The 21645-nt window shown below is 37.8% G+C and overlaps 1 protein-coding gene across 1 annotated transcript in view; it reads left to right on the top strand.

Moving 5' to 3' along the window:
* PLEKHA7 (pleckstrin homology domain containing A7) overlaps nucleotides 1–17309 on the top strand; it is a gene marked incomplete at both ends in the record, with an annotated part of 168407 nt that extends 151098 nt beyond the window's left edge. The window contains 10 exons of the mRNA XM_080618768.1: nucleotides 3487–3595; nucleotides 4598–4836; nucleotides 5260–5448; nucleotides 5749–5866; nucleotides 6706–6785; nucleotides 7156–7356; nucleotides 10434–10586; nucleotides 13081–13214; nucleotides 14056–14198; nucleotides 17212–17309. Coding sequence (XP_080474894.1) covers nucleotides 3487–3595; nucleotides 4598–4836; nucleotides 5260–5448; nucleotides 5749–5866; nucleotides 6706–6785; nucleotides 7156–7356; nucleotides 10434–10586; nucleotides 13081–13214; nucleotides 14056–14198; nucleotides 17212–17309 — 1464 coding nt within the window. The remainder of the gene's footprint in view (nucleotides 1–3486; nucleotides 3596–4597; nucleotides 4837–5259; nucleotides 5449–5748; nucleotides 5867–6705; nucleotides 6786–7155; nucleotides 7357–10433; nucleotides 10587–13080; nucleotides 13215–14055; nucleotides 14199–17211) is intronic.
* Between the last annotated feature and the right edge of the window lie 4336 nt (nucleotides 17310–21645).

The following is a 21645-nucleotide window of genomic DNA, read 5'->3' as shown; positions in this document are numbered from 1 at the left end:
ATTTTGTTCAGTTGGTTTTCCTTTTTGATTAAGGACTACAGAGCCCTGGGAGAGGTGGTTAGGGGCTCTGGAGCTCAGATTGTCTTTTCGTCAATTCTCCAGGATACAGGGGGAGGACCTTAAAAAAGCTAGGAGGATTGGCCAGGTTAATAAATGGTTAAAAGGGTGGTGTCATAGTAAGGGGTTTGGGTGTCTTGAACATGAGGCCCAAGTTAGTAGGCCAGGTCTACTGGGGGCTGCTGAAGCTGGTCTGGCAAAGAAGAGGAAGAGTGGTTTTGGTAGGAGGCTTGCCAGGCTGGTCAAGGTTTCTTTAAACTAGATGTGTTGGGGGAGGGGGGCATCATTCCATCCCAACACACCCAGTCAGTTGCCAGCACCTATAATGAATGCTTGGAGCGACGCAGAGATATTCCAGCTGCTCCAGTCAATGAACCAGCTTCATTTGGAACTCGGCTCAGATGCCTCTATACAAATGCCCGTAGCATAGGAAACAAACTGGGAACAATCATGGGAATTAGAGATGTGTGCACGACTGTGGGAGTATGATATAGTAGGCATCACAGAAACATGGTGGGATGGCTCCTACAACTGGAGTGTTGGAATGGAAGGTTACAGGCTCTTTAGAAAAGACAGGCCTGGCAGGCGGGGAGGGGGAGTTGCTATTTATGTTAGGGATAGGCTGGAGAGTATGGAACTCTGTCTGGGGACGGGTGAGCAGTCGACAGAGAGTTTGTGGGTCAGGGTTAAAGGGAGAGCAGCTATGGGGGACATTACTGTGGGGATCTGTTACAGACCGCCTGATCAAGAGGAATCTGTGGATGAAGTGCTCTATAGACAGAAACAGCCTCATGCTCGCAGGCCCTTGTTCTCATGGGGGCCTTCAACCACCCTGACATCTGTTGGAGTGAAGGTACGGCCCGGCACAAGTAATCCAGGAGGTTTCTCGATTGTGTGGAAGACAACTTCCTTCTGCAAGTAATAGAGAAGCCGACAAGGAGAGGTGCCATGCTTGACCTCGTGCTCACCAACAGGGAAGGGCTGGTTGGAAATGTGACGCTCCAGGGCAGCCTTGGTTGCAGCGATCATGAGATGGTCGAATTCGAGATCCTCAAGACAGTGAGAAGAGTGTGCAGCAAGCTCACTGCTCTGGACTTCAAGAGAGCAGACTTTGGCCTCTTCAGGAACCTGCTTAGTAAGGTTCCATGGGATATAGCCCTAGAGGGCAGGGGAGCCCAAGACTGTTGGTTGCTATTCAAGGATCACCTGCTACAAGCTCAGGAGTGTTGCATCCCAACTAGAAGGAAGTGCAGCAAGAGGGCCAGGAGACCTCCTTGGATGGATAAGGAGCTGCTCAGGAAAATTCAAAGAAAAAAAGAGGCTTATAGAAGGTAGAAGCAAGGACAGGCAGCCTGAGAAGAATACAGGGATGTTGTCCGGGAGCTAGGGACCAGGTTAGGAAAGCTAAGACCCAGTTAGAATTGAACTTGGCTAGGGATGTTAAGGATAACAGGAAAGGATTTTATAGGTACATAGTGAATAAAAGACAGACTAGGGACAACGTAGGCCCCCTCCAGAAGCTATCGGGAGAACTGGCTACCTGGGATTTGGAGAAGGCTGAAGTTCTTAATGACTTCTTTGCCTCAGTCTTCACCGGCAAAGGCTCTGACCACACCACCCAAGTCTTGGAAGGCGAACGCAGGGACTGTGAGAATGAAGACCCTAGGCCCACTGTAGGAGAGGATCTGGTTCGAGACCATCTTAAAAACCTAAAAATACACAAGTCCATGGGACCTGATGAAATCCATCTGCGGGTCCTGAAGGAGCTGGCGAATGAAGTTGCTAAGCCACTGGCCATCATATTTGGAAAATCATGGCAGTCAGGTGAAGTTCCCGATGACTGGAAAAAGGGAAATATAACCCCCATTTTCAAAAAGGGGAAAATGGATGACCCGGGCAATTACAGACCAGTCAGTCTCACCTCTGTGCCTGGCAAAATCTTGGAGCAGATTCTCCTGGAAGAAATGCTAAGGCACATGAAAAACAAGGAGGTGGTTGGTGACAGCCAGCATGGCTTCACTAAGGGGAAATCCTGCCTGACGAATTTGATGGCCTTCTATGATGAGGCAACGAAACTGATGGACAGGGGCAGAGCAGTTGATGTCATCTACCTGGACCTGTGCAAAGTGTTCGACACTGTCCCACACGACATCCTTATCTCTAAATTGGAGAGACATCAATTTGATGGGTGGACCTCTCGGTGGATAAAGAACTGGCTGGATGGCCACACACAAAGAGTTGTGGTCAATGACTCAATGTCTGGCTGGAGACTGGTAACAAGTGGTATCCTTCAGGGATCGGTGTTGGGACTGGTCTTGTTCAACATCTTTGTCAGTGACATGGACAGTGGGATTGAGTGCACCCTCAGCAAGTTTGCTGATGACACCAAGCTGTGTGGTTCGGTTGATACGCTGGAGGGAAGGGATGCCATCCAGAGGGACCTCGACACACTTGTGAGGTGGGCTGATGCCAGCCTTATGAAGTTTAACCATGACAAGTGCAAGGTCCTACACCTGTGTTGGAGCAATCCCAGGCACAGCTACAGGTTGGGCAGAGAAGAGATTCAGAGCAGCCCTGCAGAGAAGGACTTGGGGGTGTTGGTCGATGAGAAAATGAACATGAGCTGGCTTCAGTGTGCGCTCGCAGCCCAGAAAGCCAACCGTATCCTGGACTGCATCAAAAGGAGCATGACCAGCAGGTCAAAGGAGGTGATCCTGCCTCTCTACTCTGCTCTTGTGAGACCCCACTTGGAGTATTGTGTACAGTTCTGGTGTCCTCAACATAAAAAGGACATGGAACTGTTGGAACAAGTCCAGAGGAGGGCTACGAGGATGATCAGGGGACTGGAGCACCTCCTGTATGAAGATAGGGTGAGAAAGTTGGGGCTGTTCAGCCTGGAGAAGAGAAGGCTGCATGGAGACCTCATAGCAGCCTTCCAGTATCTGAAGGGGGCCTACAAGGATGCTGGGGAGAGACTCTTCATCAGGGACTGTAGTGACAGGACAAGGGGTAATGGGTTAAAACTTAAACAGGGGAATTTTAGATTGGATATAAGGAAGAAATTCTTTACTGTGAGGGTGGTGAGGCACTGGAATGGGTTGCCCAGGGAGGCTGTGAGCGCTCCTTCCCTGGTGGTGTTCAAGGCTAGGTTGGATGAGGCCTTGGGTGGCATGGTTTAGTATGGGGTGTCCCTGCCCATGGCAGGGGGATTGGAACTAGATGATCTTGAGGTCCTTTCCAACTGTAACTATTCTATGATTCTATGATTTCTAATTTTAAAATAATTATGTAACTGATTTCTAGACTTCTAAGTTTTTATGTAAGTTCTGAAATATTAGTTTGGTTTTGGTATGAAAAGGATAAACCCATAATAAAATAACATGGAGATATAATTTCCTTTTCTGTTTTTTCTTTTACTACAACCATCAGGAGAAAACACAAATACAAAAAGACTTGTGGAGAATTGAAGATGTTACAGCTGGTTTGAGTGCAAATAAAGCAAATTACAAAACCATAGTAGACTCTATCAAGAATCCAGGTAAGGAGAACTTAGTTAAAGCATGAAAAATATGCAGGTCTGCACAAATAGTCTAGAAGTTTGTTCTAATGCAGAAAATCCAGTTAATTTTGGTATTGGTAGTGTCAGTAATCTCTGTTGATTGAGCACAGGCACTTGGTGGTTTTTTATTGAGGTGGCAAAGGGGTTTTTAGTTGGGTTTTTTTCACATACTGGTGAACAAAAATGTAATAAGCCATAAAAAGGGAACACTAATAATGGTCTAAATTCTTCAAGTTTCAGTAAGAGCTTCTGTCGTATGCCAGGCTAACACCAGCATAGTATCTATTCTGCGTTCTGCCCAGCGGCTGCTCTCTGTGTTGATATAGTTACTTTCTCCCTTCCTCCCCTTTCAGGGAGGTGTTTGGTGGGCAAAGCAACAACGTCAGCTATGGAAGACAAAATGTGTGTGGTCTGCATTTCAATTACCTTATGTTTCAAAGAAAAGACCTGGGCATTGGGACAGCAGGACAGTTAATACCTACTGTAAATTCACTTGATATGTAAAGTATCTTTGCTCACCTTTTACATACAGAGATAAAATATTTCTGAGATGGTGAGATTTTATTTAAGGTATGACTATGAGTGTTTTGCCTTGTCCAAATATGCAGGCATCATACAGAATCTGTGGCATGGGGCCGAATACAGCCTATGAACTCATGAATGTCATATGACTCTTGGGCTTTTCCTTCCTTCCCTCCCAATACCATCTCCAAGGAATTTTACTGGATGATATTAAAATGTGTGTTTTTATATTTAGCCTGAAAGAGTTGTTTGAATCCTCATCAAGAAGATGTTTTCTACCCTTGCTGCAATCTGACAGTCAAACATTTTTATGTCAAACCCCCCACTCTCCCGTTTGTGATCAAAGCAATGTGCAGAGTATTAGGGCCGTTTTGTGAAGTCTAAGGATGTTAATTGCTATTCTTATGAAAATCATTGATAAGAAACAACACCTAACACATTTGCATATTTCTCCCTTAGAGAGAAAAATAGTGCCTTCATTTTCTCAGCCCTCAGTGCCTTCCTTACCAGCTTCCCTTGCAACTGCGGACAGCAAACTTTCAGTTCCACAAAGCCCTCCACCCAGTCCTGTTAGATCGTCTCTGGAGGTTAGGCTGTATCCACAGCCTTATTTCCAGACCAGAACGCAGCACCAAGCACAGCAGCTGAAAAAAATTGAGCCACCTCTTCAGTCACCAATTAAGCTCAAGCCAAAGGTTGTAAGTACTGCTCTTGTGAGATCCCTTCCCCAAGGTTTCCATGTAGTTCTGGCAGAAACAGTGAAGGTTTCATGGTTGCAAAGTGCACACAGTGTGGAGACAGAACAGGGAGACTCTTAAGGTATTTGTTTTGAAACTGAGCAATAGCACTTGCAGCAGAAGAGATATGTGCCTAATCTAGAGTTTTATGTAGTAGCCTTATGCTGGTTTAGGACTTACCAATGCAGAATCTTCCTTGGTAATGCTCTGTGGTTGATTAGTTGTTTACTTTCTTGGGTCTTGTTTGCTTTTTAAAACCTCAAGCTCCTGGTTGGTTAGAGGAGAGCATGCCAAAGCAGTCACAAGTAACTCATATAATGTAGTAAAATTTCAATCAGTTTATGCCAGACTGTTTGCCAAAAACCTGTGTTTTCCTGTTACCAGGAAGATGAAGCACCGCCCAGACCTCCTCTCCCTCAGTTGTACAGTCCTGATGATCAGCCACCAGCTATTCCACCTCTCCCAAGAGAAGCCACTGTCATCAGACACACATCAGTGAGGGGCCTGAAGCGTCAGTCAGATGAAAGAAAAAGAGACAGAGAACTTGGACAGTATGTAAATGGAGATTACAGGGTGAGCACTCATACACCTAAACACCTGCACTTTAAAGATGTGTGAACCTATTATAGATATGAACCTGTAATAAAATACATTACTGTCTGTAAAATACAAAGACCTCTAGGTCTTGTAATAAGGAGACGTAATGACAGAGAGAGTTCTATGCCATGTAATAATGGCAGATAGAGTTCTATGCCATGTAATAATGGCAGATAGAGTTAGTAATCCAGAAACAAAGCTTTGGGATTTGTTTTGAGATTATTAAGACTTGATGTTTGTGATTTCATTGGAGCTGATGAGTATTTTTCTGTATAGGTGGAACTGCGTTCATACGTGAGTGAACCAGAACTAGCAACAATAGGTGGTGACCTCAGCCAACCTTCCAGTGTTTTAATAAGCTCTGACAGTAGATACCAGACATTACCTACCCGTGGTAAGCCAGGAATTTATGTAGTTGATTTTTAACAGTACTGTGTGCGTAGGAGCTTTTCTCTCCTAGGAGTTTCTGAAGACGGTCTTTGTCATCAGACCATTATTTTTAGATTAACTGTACAATGCTTTGAAAGTCTAGAGATTTTGTTCATTTTAATGGTTTAATGTTACAGACAACCAGACTTCTGCAATGCAACTTAATATATAATGCTTAAAAAAAAAAAAGCATAGCAAACCATGAAATTAGCTATTAGAATGTTTCCTGTATTCCAAGTGATTTTTCCTGATAATTTCTGTGTGATCTTTTACAAACTCAAGTATTTTGTAAAAACACTTGTACTGTCATTGAAATGAAAGCAAGAAAGAATATGAATACAATACCCCCGGACACTAAATGTGACTTGACATTCCATCCCCACTGTGCTACAGTCTTGTAAGTTTCACAAATGAGGACAGAGGAGATACTTGGGGAAAAGGAATGAGTTTCTTAGACATTCTCTTCTTATTTCTTTCCTGTGAATGTTGAGGGCTGATTTTCTTCATAGATGCGATTATTGTATGGCATATCTACTGTTGTACAGCTGAATTCACCTCGTACCTCATGTAATATAAGCTTCTAAATTACTGTATATCTTTCTGAATTTTGATCAATAATGTCCTGAAACATTACTTTGGGCTGAAGTAAAGTTCATGCCTTTTGTAATCTTCAGAACTGCAAAATGTGAAATGTGAGCTAAAACAGTTACCAGAATGTCGCAGAAAAAGCATGATAACTTAAACATCTGACACTTCGTTATGTCTGTAATTTTGGTTTAAAGCATTCTCTTTTTCCTTATAAAGGTTTATCTGGATCAACTTCCAGGTTGCACCAGTCATCTACCATTTCATCATTTGCAACACTTCGAAGGGATAGGTCCAAGGTAAGTTTTAAATTAACATCTGGAGGCAGATGTCTGAATCATTATAAATATTTAAGCCCCGAGTATATTTTGCACAGCAGGAAGTGGGATTATAGTAGCGTGGAAGAGGGCGAACACCTGTGATCTAATAAAATCTCCATTTTTACTTTCTTAAATGAATTGGGAAGACAGACAACTTAATGCAGATGAAATAGATTTATAAAACAAGGTTTAGAACCAAAAATCAGCACTATTAACAGAAAATGTAGAGTTAAAAAGAACAAAATCAGGTTAATTTAGTAATAAGGTAGGATAAAGAGTTAAATTTTTGTATACTTCATATAACGTATTGATTACAACATGTGTTTTGTGTGTCTTGTGCCTTCTACAGGAAAGACCAAAGAGTGCCTTGGAACGTTTATACTCTGGAGACCACCAAAAAGGCAAGATGAGTGCAGAGGAACAACTAGAAAGAATGAAGCGACATCAGAAGGCGTTAGTTCGTGAACGCAAAAGAACTCTTAGCCAAGGAGAAAGGCAGTCTGTTTCATCTCGGTCTTTCGTCAGGCCCATTTCTGCAGACATAGGCTCAGTATGTTAGATATGCCTTAAAAGGACTAAACTAAAAATATCTTTGTATTTTTTTTTTCCTAGCAAGCACTTTCACTTGAGTGTGTGTGATGCTTCTAGTCTAATTAAATTAGTGTTACACAGTATAAAATGAGTTCAGAGAGTGAATAACAGATGATCTTTTCTTACTAGTAGTTACAGTGTATGTAGCAGGTTCAGCAGGTAAGTTGGTAAGAGGTTAGTGTGCTGAGTGGAGATGGGAGTATATTGGAGTGATTTCAGAGACATGGTTGGTTTTTATTGGAATTGTATTTAGAAAGTGTAAGAAGCTTGTACAGTTTTAAAACTGCTTCATAATGGAATGGGCCTTTTAGAATGTTCTTTTTCATCATGGGTATTTTTCTTTCTAATTCATAAATCAGGCTGCAAGATAGTTGTGGTAATATCAGTGTTTGTTTTTGTAAAAAAGCTGATAAACGTATAATCAATTTTAATCATGCGGATTGGAAATTTCTGTAAGAGCTAATGTGTTTGATACAAATTCTTCTTTCAAGCTCAATATGCAGAATATTCTAATAAGGCTCAAATTTAGGCTGCTGAAGAAAAGGATTTTTGTTGCATTCTGAGATTAAATACTGTACAGATGATAAGTTTGTAATGATACATTTTGGATACTAACCAAAGCAATTCTAATTGGTGAAGTTACCCAGTCACTCACTTGGTGCTAAACCAAGATTGTACTGTAATTGCACTTATGCTGTGGTCTCTTAAATTATTTTTTTATTTGGTCCACTAGAGCTTTAGAATGATCACCTTGTTTTACCTAATTCATTGCACAAGATCTCTTGCTTTTAGATTTGTCACTCATCATACCTAATGCGTCTTTTATTTTTTTTTTCTTTTGTTTGCTTGTTTTTAATTTGCAGAATTTTGTAGTTATTTTAAAATTTCTAACTGGACTACTCAATTTTTACCAGGCTTAATTGCATTTAGTATGTGTTTCAATTGCTAGCATTAAAAACCCTATAATATTCAGCCTTTCATTCCCACTGCTCAGTAGCACTAATTTACAGCCAGTTATTTGTATTTACTTTACCAGTAAATACAAGTGCACTACTGGGAGACATTCATCTATTTTGTCTTCTGTTTTGCAATCACAGATTTATTAAAGATAGTGCATAATGTTCAGGACCCTGTAGAACTATATTAGCACTCTTATTTGCATATTTGAACTAGAAGTAAATTTGAGCTTCTTATGTTTCCTGACTTACATAACATACACAAGTTGAATTTAAATATTTTTTCAACACTCCTTATTAACATTTGTGGCAAATGCCTTATCTATAAATTTGGGTGCCATCTTGGTCTTTTTCTTGCTGTAAAACATTAAAATAGAATCTTTGAGCCCTAGCAATGTTCTGTAGAGCTCATCTCTTGTACCTATAGGGCTTCAATACACAAAAAGCATGTTTGATAGCACAATTACTTACAGCATTACAATTATTTAGCAGCCAAAGTGGCAAACATTTAAATGTATAATTGAAGTGCTGCTCAGTATGTAACATTTGCTTTAAACATACATTGTATGTGTAACTCTTAATTTTTAATCGATCAGTTCTCAAGTGTAGTATGACATTTTAAGTATTGATCACAGTATATGAATTTATTTGTTATATACAATGCCTTTTTAATGTAAAAGTTGCAACATCAAAGCCAATAAAAATTCTGCTTCGTAAGAATGGTTTGATGTTTTTCTTATCTATATACAATAACTTGAAAGTAATACTGTGTATTTAAAATATACTATGTCAATCAGGCCTGGTTCGAATATGAGTAGAAGATTTGAATATGAGTAGGATGAGTTTGGAGTACTTGTATGAGAAAACATTTTTTTTTTCTGTTTTGAATTCTGTAAAGAAAAAAAATCTTAATTTTTGAGATATAATTGCCTTTTAGCTATTTAACTTTTTAAATATAAATGGAATATATGTATCTTCTGAGTGAATATTGAGAGCTTGTGCATGAATAGGTTTCAATTAGATTTATTAATGCAGGTAGCATAATGAAGTCTAAGGACTTCATATGGAGTTCAAACTTCAACCAAAGATTTGTAACAGAAATCCTGGAGATACTTTAAAGAAACATAATTCTTCTATAATTCTCTTATTGATACCCTCAAATGCTTGAGGGGATAATTTGTTTGTTGTTCTTTTTGCCCTTTCTGTTTCCCACTTTTTTTAAGACCGTGCTTCAAATCTGTGTGGCAAAGCCGATGAGATCTGCTGGATGAAATGATGCTACAACTGAACTTAATTTTTTGAGCAAAAAAGTGTTGGTAGTTCTTAAGCATGAATTTATATGCAGCTGCGTTGTGTGTAGTTGTGAAAGAGCTACTATGCAATGATTTGGGAAGTAAATTATGCTGCTTAATTTTAATGTTCTGAATGTGTTATTGCTCCATATTTACCTTGTAAAGACTATGTGAAAGATTTTTTTTATCCTTGCAAGTAGTTAGATACTGCTTTTAGTAAAGTCAGAAGAGCTTAGAAGTTACTAAATTTTTATTTTTGAATTCAAGGCAAGTTAATACTTGTACATACCATATTATCAGTTTTAAACACTAGGTATTATTCTAAAAAGATACATAAAATTTTCGAGTTGTGTCAACCTGCAATATAAATACCATTTCGGTGTAGTGATTCAAATTCACACTGCACTGCCTGTTTAGAATGCCTAGGACTAGTCTGTCAGTGTGTAGACTCACTTGTATTGACATCTGGTTTCCGAAAATGTTTATGTAGTTAGTTCCATATTAATCAGCATATGTGAAATTGTGATTAATATATTTGTTAGAATTTAATACTGCTGAACATTAACTGCAAAATTAAATAATCCTCCAAAATCTGTGTAGCATAGCTAAATACCAAATTTCCCACCTGTATATGCCAAAAAGAGTTGTATTTTCTTTTTCTTGTCAGTTAAGGGGTTTGCTCTGTGGATTCTTTCAACAATATATTGCAGCAGTAGTAATGTACATTGCTAAATGATGAATTTGGCATTATGGTTGAATGCTGTTAATTGTTTTGTATCTATTACCAGTGGAAACGAGAGCAAGAATTTGATTTGCAGTTACTTGAGAGGGCAATTCGTGGAGAAGACAAGGATGAAAATGAATGGTTAAAAGTTCAGCCGGTAGCAGTGACAGAGACAGACCTGGAGCCTCAAGACTATGATTTAGATATTAGCAGAGAGGTAACAGTCGCAATTTTTTGCCCTCCATTCTATGCCCCAAAATATTAACCTTTCGAAGTTTTAGGCAGTGAATTCTCTTTTCTTTCAAAAGTTAGCTGGAACTTTGAACTAAAAGGAGTCTTTTGGGCATTAAAAATTTGTAGCCTGGCACTTAGAATTTCTGCCAGGTTTGTGTTTGTCTTGTGTTTTAGCAGAAGAAATTGAAACGCTGGCTCTACTGTTTGAAATATGTATTTCAGGAAAAAGTGATTAAGTGAGGGAATAGGAAAAAAATAAAACCGAACATCCAGAGCATTTAAAAATAAGAAACAGCAATGAAGGAAAAGTTAGTTCCCCACAGCTACCTTACTCTTCATGCTGATGGTAAAATATGGTAGAGAAGAGGGAGAGCTGCTTTGTTCTGGTCAGAACAGAAAACACCTTTCTGTCAGCTTTTCAAATCACTTGGTTGGTGTTCTGGCCAGTAATTCTTTTTCAGCACTGCTAACCGAGTTAATTACTTGTTTGAAATGCGATTGAGCCATCTGGTGGAAAAGAAAGAATATAGCAAGTGGTAAGATTTCAGTAGGTACTATGCATTGTGTAAAATGCCACTATAGACTGAAAATCAGTAAAATTATAGTAATTACACTACTGAGCACTTATACTCTTCTGAAAGATGTTGACAATTTATGATTTTATAAGAAGAGATATTTGTATAATCTGTGAGCAATTAGCTGTTGATCTCTACGAATTAATGTATCTTTCATACAATCTCTGTACGTTTTCTAGAGAAAATGTAGTGCTCCTGTAAACTTCAGAAACTGAATATATACTTTCATTGTATTACTTTCCCTTGTTGCACTTTCCTATTAAATTTTTTTTTCCAGAAGGCGTGCAGGGCTATGTGAACCACATCATACATCTGAATTAGTACCTTAAGCCTACAATAGGAAACATTTTCGCTTATAGGCATTTCTGTTCTACTTCAGAGAAACTGAAACAAGTCTGCACCTCTGAATGTAAAACTTTTCTCAGGTTACCCAGGTTGTCTCCTTTTCCATTTCATGTACCCATCCTCTTCACCTTACAGACATTTCTGTACCTGAGGTATTTCTGTGTCTCATATGGAAATGTACTCAGTGGTGTCCTTAAAGCTAATAAATCTGCTGTTCATATGGTAACTGAGTTTGTTATTCTCGAAGTGGCAGGATGAGCTGATCTAGGTTATTTATAGTATGGGGATAGTTACATAAATTTGTTTTTGAAATATATATATATGTACTATATATATCTACAGAGCTCTGGAGAGGAGTTGGATTTGAAAGTAAGGAGGTGTAGTGGAATTATAGGATTTTTCAGGAAGCATTAGCCTTGGGTTTACTGAGGAAGAAGTGTAAAAATTTGAGGTTGTGGTTTTAATGTGGTTGAGTGCGCATGACTGTATTGTGTGCTTTGGGCCTATGATTGCCTGCAGATTACTGAGCCTAATCACTGGGGGCTAGGTCAGACCACTTTACATATGCCATTGAATTAATGTGAGCTAAGGTCAGTAGTGAAAAAATTAGGATTATTTTTATTTGAAACTTTGAATTTTGAGAACTTGCCGCTTCATGAGTGTTCCAACAAATATCCAAAGAGGACAAGAAAAGAGGGTTCTCATTTATTTATTTTTCTTTATTCACACATGCTCCATTTGTGCTTTTCAAAAGTAGTATGTTCTGTATAATAAGAATTGGTCTTCAGAGTCCATTTGTAAACTGAATTTTCATTGGGTGGTTTAGTTTTGAGTAACAAAACTTTCCCACAATGAAACTGATCCTAACAAAAACTTGTTGCTAGATTTTGTAATGTAATCATATTAAAATTTTCAATCTACAGGTTTCTGTGTATGCAATGTGTTGTTAAAATTGCACAGTGTTAGTGTTTTTCTGGGTCAGTTTCCTAGGCAACTTTTGAATACCTAGGATTTCAGATTTTATAATCCAGGTATTTCCTCAGATGATTACAAATTACTGTTTTTCTTTCCCTCCCCCTCCTTTTTCCTCCTCTGCTGCTCATAGAAGAAGATTATACAGTCTCAAAAGAACAATACTCTTGGTTAAAACTTCAGGTGATACTTCTGTTCAGTTGTAGGAAGTCCTTGCTGGCATGACATAAATATCATGACATTAAAATCTCAGGTTGTCCAGTCAGCCTTGTAGTGGTTGCTTCTTTGTACTGTAACAGCTTTAGACAGTGTCCAACTTTGGGCTCTATGCCTGAGCTGAAGAAGGGTTCCTTGTTGATTCTGATTTCTTTTGTAATCCCTTTAATATTTGTTCTTCTAAAGTAAAATGAATCAGAGGTAAAAGACACTGTTAAAAGGGCATCAGCTCATATCCAGAGAGAGTGTTTAGCATCAGGTGCATGTACTGACTGTGAAAACCCATGCTTTAAAAAAATATAGAATTCATCTCAATTTTTAAAAAAATCTTTATTATTAAAAAGTTGATGCTTTTTTTTCCCTCCACAGTTGTCAAAACCTGAGAAGGTTGCAATTCCAGAACGCTATGTTGAACTAGAGCCAGAAGAGCCTCTTTCTACAGAAGAACTGGCAGCAAGGCAGCGTAAAGCAGAAAAGATAAAGAATATTCTTACTAAATCAAGGTCAGGTTTTGGTGTTTTTCCCAAATCTTATATAGTCCCTGGTGTTAAACATTGGGAGCTAACTTCATACTATATTTTAATTCCTATTGGATTATCTAAGTGTAATGTGGCTTTTAGAAAATGCACTCGGAATTTATGTAGTATACTTAAAGCTCCTTTTTAAAACAAGATGACAGAGATCATGACAAATTTTGTAAGTGTCCATTTTCTTGTTCAGATCATGCTAAAATAGTAGCAAGTCCTTACCAAACAACTGGTAAGTGAGAAGGAAGGAAAGGCCAGATCTGGCCAAAAGCAGAATTAAAGTCATTGTGAGAGCAAGTTCCTGTTGCCTCCAGAGAGCTGGAGTTCTGAAAGAACACTTTTGGCTACTTACAGCTAATGTAGAGTCAGCTAAAACATTCAAGAATTTGATTACCTCAAGTATCTGCTGTCTCTTTGGAAGGCAATTAAACAGGCTGTGCCTGAGGACAGCCAGGTTATATGCATTCTCCTCCAGGCACTACAAAGAACTTTTATTAACAGCTTCAAATAAATGGCTTTTTTGGTAATGCTTTCATGTAAACACCGTATTTACAAGGGACTTTCAGATGTAATTAAGGCTATGCAGAAATTGTGACTGCACAATTGTGGCTGCACACAAAAAATGGCTGCACCATTTGTCTCTGCTGTAGTCATTAACATACAGTATCTAACACTACTTTAGAGAATGTTAATAAAATACGAAGCTTGATAGATGAGATCTGAAAACTGCTGTATGAGTTCAAGCTTGTTCTCATTTGCATGGTAGATTCTTCTTTATGTTTGTGAATGTTAATGTTGTTTTGCACTTTCCCACTAGTATGCACAATCTACAGCCTACTGTTGCCCAGGACAAACACAACTCAGTTGATTTAGATTCACAGCTGCAAGAGCAGGAGCGCATCATTACCATATCATACGCTTTGGCTTCTGAAGCCTCTCAGAGGAGCAAGGAGGTGGCAGGTAATAGTTATTTACAAAATAACAGCTATTTCTTACCAGCTTCTAAAGTTGTGTGGTGTTGTTGCTGAACTCCTAGCGAAAGAGAGACTTTCAGTCGTTCATATTCAAAATAGTGAAAAGTGTGTATAAATAACAAAAGAATTACATTGAGTATTTGGCCTCCAATAGACAAAGCAAAGATGTATACTATCTATATATCTAGAAGCCAGTATGATCAGTAAGTTCAGAGCTTGGAAACTTGCTCTTTCTAATAATATTAAAAAATATAAATTTAAATTCATTAATATATTAAATAATTTATATATTCATTTTTAAAAAGTAAATTGAACTGTCACTTGAAGAAATCAAGACAAAGGGATTTTTAAATTTTTTTAACAGAAGGCTTTCCTGGTGTGGTGATGGAGATTAGAGTGCAATCATTTGCAGCTTGAGCTGTAAGACAACAGGCTAAAAAAGACATTGTAAAATAGGTACTGGCATGTTTCTGTCTGGTGTCCAAGATTAGAGGTCAGAGTAAGACGCCATGCATGAATTCTGCTTGATGCCTGGAAATTAATAGATCCTTTGTAATATGTTACTAAAAGTGGTAATTTCACTCTTGATTGCTTTACAGTTGAAATAAGTAAAAAATGTCTAGAGATTTGTATCACACAGTAATACATGCAGCAGCTATTCTAGCAAGTATCTGACTGGCCATTTATAACTGGCACAGTTCACTGTTCCAGTGGAGAATGGAAATAATGGAAACTTCAACTATGATGGAGAAAAAATACGCACATTTCTCATCTGAAGTTGTCAGTTTAAACTTACGGCACTTGCCACAGAAACCCCTAAGACCTTCCCATTAAAGACAGATTATTCCAATATCCAGATGTGTAACATGCATGTGTAGTAACAGACTGTTGATTGATAGTGGCTGTATACTCACAGATGCAATGGCAGCTAAACCTGAGGGGAACGTGATTTTGAGGGGATCAATTTCAAGATACATCTCAAGACTTCGGAGTTCTGTGGGTAATTTAAATGACTGAAAGGGATAAAATGATTCACTGAGGAGGTTAGACATTACGAAAAAACCCAAACCAAACAAACAAAACCAGAATTATAGAATCTTGGGAGCATTTCAGGAATAACCTTTTGGACAGTTCTGGAAGCCAGGTCCTTGTAACAGAGACTTGCACTCCTTGGTTATGGAATGGGACTTTTGTGTTTCATGAGGTATGACCCAGCGCAGCATTTTGCCACATGAGTTCTAGCTTCTGCTGGGAAAATGTAGCACCAAAATCAAGATCAGCCAGGATGAATGCTGACCATACTTGAAATTCTTCCTTTGTGTTAGTACAGGAGCAGAGTGCCTGCCACACTAAACAGTCTTCGTGTGGCTAGTTAACCTACTTCTGGTGTGCATGAAGTTGCAATAACTGCACAGTACTGAAGTAGATCTAATCTTTTTATGTTGTGTAGTGAATGTAGTAGCTATGTTTACTACAGGTTTTTTGTTAATATTTTAATTTTTGTATTGTAATTATTTCAAAAGTGTGATCACCACATATTCTTAGGTATCCATAACCACAGGAATCTTCTTAATTCTTTAGTTGTCCCTTTCAGACACTTAAAAAACCCTAACATAGTGACTGGTTTGATTCTTTAAGGAAGCAGAAACCTTTATGTGCATGCACAATGTTCCTTGCCACATTTGTGTCTCGAGTCTTCAGTTTTTGTAGTATGTCTTGTTTTGATTTCAATTATTACTTACTCCTTTAAAAACAAACACCTTTCAAGGAATCCTAGAAAAAAAAAATCCACAGTGGTTTGATTTTGATAGAAAACATACAAACCATAAAAGAGTTCAGGTTTTTTAGTTACAGCCTGCTTTCTGATGATCTAATGTGATCAAAAGGAAAAGCATTTGATGCTTTGCACATTACATTATACATTCTCATTTATTTGAATTTCACAGATTCCTTCACATTTTTATTTTTGCAGTTTGATTTTTAAAGTATGGGTTGTCATTTGCTCCTTGTTGACAAAGCAGACCTTATGTGAATACCCAAAACTAATTACTACATCTTTTACAAAGATTTGCTTATAAGAAACACTTGTGAAGCTTAACTTTTCCCATTTTTCAGGAGGAAGTAGTTATGTTAAGATACTATGATAATATAAATCTTTTAATATAAATTGTACATTTATCTAGTCCTTGTAAAGTAGCATTTTAGAGTTCCTCTGTTCCTAGTAAGAAATCAACCTTCTAAATGGAAATCGTGCCAAGAATCGGGAATATTAAAATCAAATGCAGGAGTATCAAGAATTGATTTCGTAAATTGTGTGGTTTGGAATTAGGTCTGCCTTTGGCCCTATAAAATGTGAAAGCAGAATTTAAGACTGAGTTTCAGTGGCTTTAGTTTTATGATTATTGTCTTTAAACACTATACCATTACTCATTTTTATAAACAAGGATAGTTTTAATCAATGTATTCTTTATCCTGAAGTTTCATCTGAGACCTAAAAATTATTTACTATATCAGGCACTGTACTAAGCAAAATATGTATTTTTTTTTTTTTAACTTTTCTATATATTCTTTTTATTTCTGCTCATTGGCATATAACAAGGGAAATTTTGAAAACCTGTACAACCTCAAGTGAAGTCTTGAAATCACATTAGCAAAGATAGGTGCTATTTCAAAAGTGCAGTTTTAAAAGCAGGGCTGAATTAGAGTATATCAGTGTTGTGTGCCTTAAAATGTTCCAGTTAAACTTTGCCTTAAGATAGATTGTCCATATTATCATCAAACAGGAATGTTTATTTGCATAACTTATGCAAGTAACAGAAAAAAAAACAGTAGGTAGAAAGGTTGTTGTTTAAATTGTGCTCCGTGTAACTATAATAGTGTAACACCTCATTGGGTTACTAATCAGGTTTCCTGTTCATGTGGTAGAAAACTGAAGTCACTCCATTTATAATATGAATGTTTGATTGTGCAGTCTAATTCCTATATGTGATCCCTTCTAGCTCAGCCGTTGACCTATCCATCTAAAGCACCCTCACCTTCCGTACCACAGCCACCTCACTCCCCCTTAAGCAATGGATTTCACTACACATTTGTTTAAACACCTTAAAAGTAAGAACTAACTGCTCTTGGCATGTCTGATTTGCCATTGTGCCTTTGCTGTGGCTTGCAAAATTTTAACATTTTTACTAAACCTAAATTAGATCCAAATGAATGCATGCATCTATTTTTCAGAAACCTTTTATTCTTGTAAATACTGCTTCTAATGAGCTAACGGATGGGCTGATAAAGTCTTCAAATAACTGCTGTCCCTCTACAGATAAGATGCTTCCATAATCTTACTGTGGTGAAGGAAAGAGACATCTGTACTCTCAGTAGCACGGGGCCAGATTTTCAGCAGTGGTTTGTACTCCGGTGGCTAGTGTTTGTGACTCCTGTGGCTAATGTACAGGTGCATATGTATTTTTGCCTGTGTGCGACGTGTACAGTTGCTGTTCAAATGAATCCACAGTGCAGACTCATACAAGCAGGGGATTCAGTTGTGAACTAGTATCTTACACATGAACTAACATCGGAGTCTTAATTGAGGTGAGCTGAAAATTTGGCCCTTTGTAACTAATTCTACAATATTGTGTTTGACTTTTTTATGTCTTTGATACGGTTTTCATTGAATTAACAGAAAACTTGATATTTGTCTCCAGTTACTTTGCCATTTCAAGTTAAAAATTGTGATAATTTCATTGTCCTCAGAAGCATATCTTCTCTTCCCTGTAGTATTTTCAGGATTTTTTTCTCTTTGAACTAGGAAAACCTGTAAATATTATACTTGACTGTGAAGTGTGCCCCTAGTTAAGGCACTCACCATGCTTCCATAGTTTCCTTTGAAATTATTCTCACCTTTCTGATTTCCTTGGGCCTAATTTTATTGCCTGATGTTGGACAAAAAGATAAAATATAAATGAAGTAGAAAAGAGGATTGATTGAGTGAATAACTCAAATAGCGTTGACCTTTAGATACCTTTGTTTTCATTGTCACTGATCTGAGTCAAATATCTGTGTAAAAAATAAAAATCTAAATAAAACTGAGCACATATAAGGAAGGCCTGAACAGGCAGTGACCTGCCTTATACAGGGTCTGTGAAAAAAGATAAATTTACGTCAAGAGATGTGTATAGACATTAGGAGCCTCTACAGAGCTTGATGGAAATAGATATTTGCTTTTCTGATTCAGTTTATCTTCCTGAAAACCAGATTCTACCATTTTTGTTGGATATGCTAGCTGATTGTCACTGTCACTTGAGATCTTTGCCTGTGAATAGGGTACCCAGGTGTGACCTCAAGAACCCAGAAAAATAACCATATGGTCCTAGGGTATTAGACTTGAGAAAGGGCTTAGACCAGATGACCTCCAGAGGTCCCTTCCCACCCCAACCATTCTGTGATTCCAAACTGACTTAAAAACATGTTTATCACATGTCTATATAAATATACATACATGTGTATGTATAGTTACATATTTACGTATATATATGAAAACATACATTTTCTTCAGGAAAAATGGGAAGAAAATAATTGCAATAACCAGGGACATACAGCAGTGGCAGGAGTTTGAGCGTCAGTGGCATCCTAAGATAATCATTCACATGTCCATAGGACTTGTTCATTCTGTCAAACTGCAGAAGGCTTTAATAAAGAAATGTTTTCTGCAGTTTTTTACTGCTTGGCTTATTGTGCTCACTTGAATATTTAACCATGTTTTATTTCACTTCACGCTAGCCAAAGCGGTGAGTGAACACTTGATGTAAGACTCAAATCCCTCCTAGTGACACCATGTGGAAGGAAGAGGAGATTCTTTACCACCTTTCTTTGAAGATGCACATCAGCTGATGACGTTCTTCTGGAAATACATTGAGAATAATACGAGGATTTTATATGAAAATGAAGACATTTGCAAATAATTTTATTTTTACTTCCGTTTAGTTCAGACTTTTTATATGAATAAATGGCACTTTTAATAAACTGTAAAATACTGACAATGTATTTTTAGAACAATGTATTTTAGATTATTTTTTTTTTTTAATCAAGGGCTGAATTTCTTTTAAGAGATAACATAGATGTTAAAAGATGCTGTTACTTCCCCCTCAGGCTCAGATGCACAATGTAAAGTTTCATGGGAAAAAAAAAGAAAATTTGAACAAACTAGAAGCACATTTGTAGGTTATGGGTAGAGCTAATGCAAGGGACAGATTTGCTAAAAGGGTATTTTGGATTGAATATTTTTGTAGAGTTAAGCACCCACCCTTTTGCCCATTAAGTAATACATTGCAAGAACTTTTAATTTGAATTTCTAAACATTGGTAACCACTGTATAGCTGAAGTTTCCCACAAAAGCCATAATGGAAGCCAGTTTTAACTCCCATTTCCTTTTTCGATCCCATATGATTAACTTGGTAGTATTGCTACACAGTGTGCTTAGGACCCCTAAGAAACAAACAGCTGGCAAATTTTAGTTTCTTTGGAAAGATGTGAAAGAAGAAAACTTTTAATTAAAATACGTGAAGAAATGAAAAAACAATAATAGCACGTGTCATTTCACTAGTAAAAGTATATTTTTCTTTTGAATTTTTTTTCAATAAATGTTACAGTATGATGTATTGACTAGTATTTATCCTGGAAACAGCAAAACTAATGTAATGTGGCACCTGCTAATATCGTATGTATTGTCACCTGTTGCTCAACTTTGCCAAACTTTGAAATTCAGTGTTTTACTTATGTACAGAGCAAAGGGTGAGGTAGTTACCTAAGGAGAAAATAAGATTAAATGAATTGCTGCAGCTATGTTACTTGAAACATGTATGCATTTGAAGGCAAGACATGCAAAAAGTTCCCAATATTATGCAATTATTAGTTGAGTTCAGCTCTGGATGAGAAATTACTGAGAAATACTTCTGCAGTATTTTGTGAAACCACTAACTTGTTTATTTGTTGTATCCAAGTAATAGCTACAAAACTCTTGAAAATGATTGACCTACAAGTTTCAGACTTTAAGACAAATCATATTATATTAACACTATACTCAGAAATATTCTGTATGTATTTAGCTAATGCAATCTACTTTACCTCAATACTGCCAGTATCAACTTCAGAACCTTTTGCCAAAATAATGATTTATTTTTGCCTTTATAAAAAGTTTTGGAAGCAGAAATGAGTATTTTGCAAGAAAACATTAATTTAAATAAAATATAACAGTGTGGAAAATGGTATATGTACAGATTAAAATATTAACATAACTGCCTCTTCTTGCCTCTGTCTTGCCTGCCATCTTAGTAGTGTTCATATAGTTGAAAATCCAGAGTCATTTGTGCTGGTACGTTTTGTTCTTCTTTGGTTCAAATCTTACTGAAGTTACCCAGTTTTGCATTTATTTCACTGGGATTTGGATCAGGTTCCCTCTACACCAAAGTGTCATCTTTTTTTTTTTTATTTAGAAATGTTTCTTGGCATTTGATTAAATCTGCCTTTATTCTTGAATAGAATGATTTTCCAGGGTTGTGTCCTATACATAATGATACAATGCTATCCTTTCTGTCTGTTTGTCTGACACATTCTTAGCCCTTTAGTTTCTGGTGAAATAAAGTACCCAAAGTAACTTCAATTTAAAACCAGACAAAAACCTGGAGGCATCACAAAGTAGCATGTGCACTGTATGTGAGTGAGGTACTGACCAGCAGGGATTTACATGCTAACAGTTCCCTCAAATTACACCAATTCGATGGAGACCAATGGAAATGTTTGATTCTTCTGAAACTTAATCTCTAGAACAAAATGTAAAGAAGCAATTAGAAGTATTTCTGTGACTCTCCAAACTTGAGAGTGAATATTTGAGACTGCGAGTACTTGACCTTTAGATGCATGCAGCAGAAATTCAGAGCTGAGCTGCTTATGACATGCTTGTCCTGTTTCTCAGGCACACAAAGGAGCCTTTGACCACATGTTTCATGGCTCAGTGAAACTGCATTCTTTGTACAGCAGCTTTGTTAGGCAGGAGGGCAGCCTATATGCCTGTAATTGTGGGTGAGGAGCTCAGCCCATGGGATCTTGGACTGCAGCAGCTGTTGACTCCAAATTCTGTCTGCTGCCCTCACAAGGAAGGGAAGGGGTTGCAGGCACTTTTGCTCTGCAGGTTGTGGGAGGTGTTAATTTTCTGGATCACACATACAAAATCTGCTCATACCAGCATGAAAGAGGAGGATTTTGCCATATATAGAATCATAGAATAGTTAGGGTTGGAAAGGACTCCAAGATCACCAAGTTCCAACCTCTGTGCCGTGGGCAGAGACACCTCACACCAAACCATGCCACCCAAGGCTCTGTCCAAACCGGCCTTGAATACTGCCAAGGATGGAGCATTCACAACCTCCCTGGGCAACCCATTC

This window comes from Psittacula echo (assembly GCF_963264785.1).
Source record: "Psittacula echo genome assembly, chromosome: 5".
NCBI classification, from domain to species: domain Eukaryota; kingdom Metazoa; phylum Chordata; class Aves; order Psittaciformes; family Psittacidae; genus Psittacula; species Psittacula echo.
This window is presented reverse-complemented; position numbering and strand designations above follow the sequence as displayed.